The sequence below is a fragment of the Nicotiana attenuata genome, unplaced genomic scaffold (assembly GCF_001879085.1).
Source record: "Nicotiana attenuata strain UT unplaced genomic scaffold, NIATTr2, whole genome shotgun sequence".
NCBI classification, from domain to species: domain Eukaryota; kingdom Viridiplantae; phylum Streptophyta; class Magnoliopsida; order Solanales; family Solanaceae; genus Nicotiana; species Nicotiana attenuata.
In genome coordinates, this window is record NW_017673047.1 from 10,246 (window position 1) to 11,141 (window position 896).

The window sequence follows — 896 nt, forward strand, 5'->3', positions numbered from 1 at the left end:
ATCCTCAAATCAACATTTAGGAAGGTGAACTAACAATAGAGAGTTTTCATGTTTCCACACCAAACATCACATACAATCCTGCTAGTTTTTCAACAACTTTTCCCTATATATACCTCTTTAGTAAATGAACAAACTCACTCAAATTAAACAGAACTTCCAACTTCTATTATTTACTTCATTTTCTTGAAACAAAACAATATCAAATTAACACAATGGCTTCCTCCCGCAACTATTTAATCATTTTCTTGATCATAGCATTATTTTCCTTATCAAGCATCAACACAAGCAATGCAGCTCGCAACCTACTGCAACTTCCAAACTTGCCTACAATACCGTCATTGCCTCAGCCAACAATGCCGCAGTTGCCTAAAATTCCCAACTTTCCAACAGCAGCCACATTGCCACCATTGCCAACACTTCCAACCGCAACACCTTTGCCTTCTTTGCCTACGTTGCCCACTCTTCCGAAGATGAGTCTGCCACCAATGCCTGCTATGAATCCTATTCCAAACATGCCTTCACTTCCAAGCATTCCCAATATCCCAACCATTCCTACACTTTCACCTCCTCCAACCAACTGATCTTGCGGATTCTTATATTTTACCTGTTTTATGTTGTGTGGTGCCTACCGTTTGTTTTTTCTTTATTTGTCGTTTTGAAGTTTTGAGTGATTCTTAATTATGTATTGTACTGTTCTCTCTAAGAGTGTTGTACATTTATTGGCCCGGTAGTAAGTGTTTTTATTTAATTTGATTGACTTTTGTGTAGTTATCCGCTATATTTTCCTGATAAGCAAAGATCAATCTAGCTATATGCATTTTTCCTAGAAATTTTAATAAGCTTTATCATTTCCATTTTTGACCGAAAGCAATCGCGAGTAAAGGAAGTTCAAGTAG

The 896-nt window shown here is 37.2% G+C and overlaps 1 protein-coding gene across 1 annotated transcript; it reads left to right on the top strand.

Moving 5' to 3' along the window:
• The first annotated feature begins 212 nt into the window (after positions 1 to 212).
• On the top strand, positions 213 to 581 carry LOC109215283 (RNA-binding protein 12-like). The gene has a single exon (XM_019379315.1). It carries the CDS (start codon positions 213 to 215, stop codon positions 579 to 581), a length of 369 nt encoding a protein of 122 aa, XP_019234860.1.
• The last annotated feature ends 315 nt before the right edge of the window (positions 582 to 896 follow it).

Bases quoted from the DNA above. Each gene is read 5' to 3' on its own strand.
- LOC109215283 (XM_019379315.1), top strand. From the start codon at position 213: ATGGCTTCCTCCCGCAACTATTTAATCATTTTCTTGATCATAGCATTA.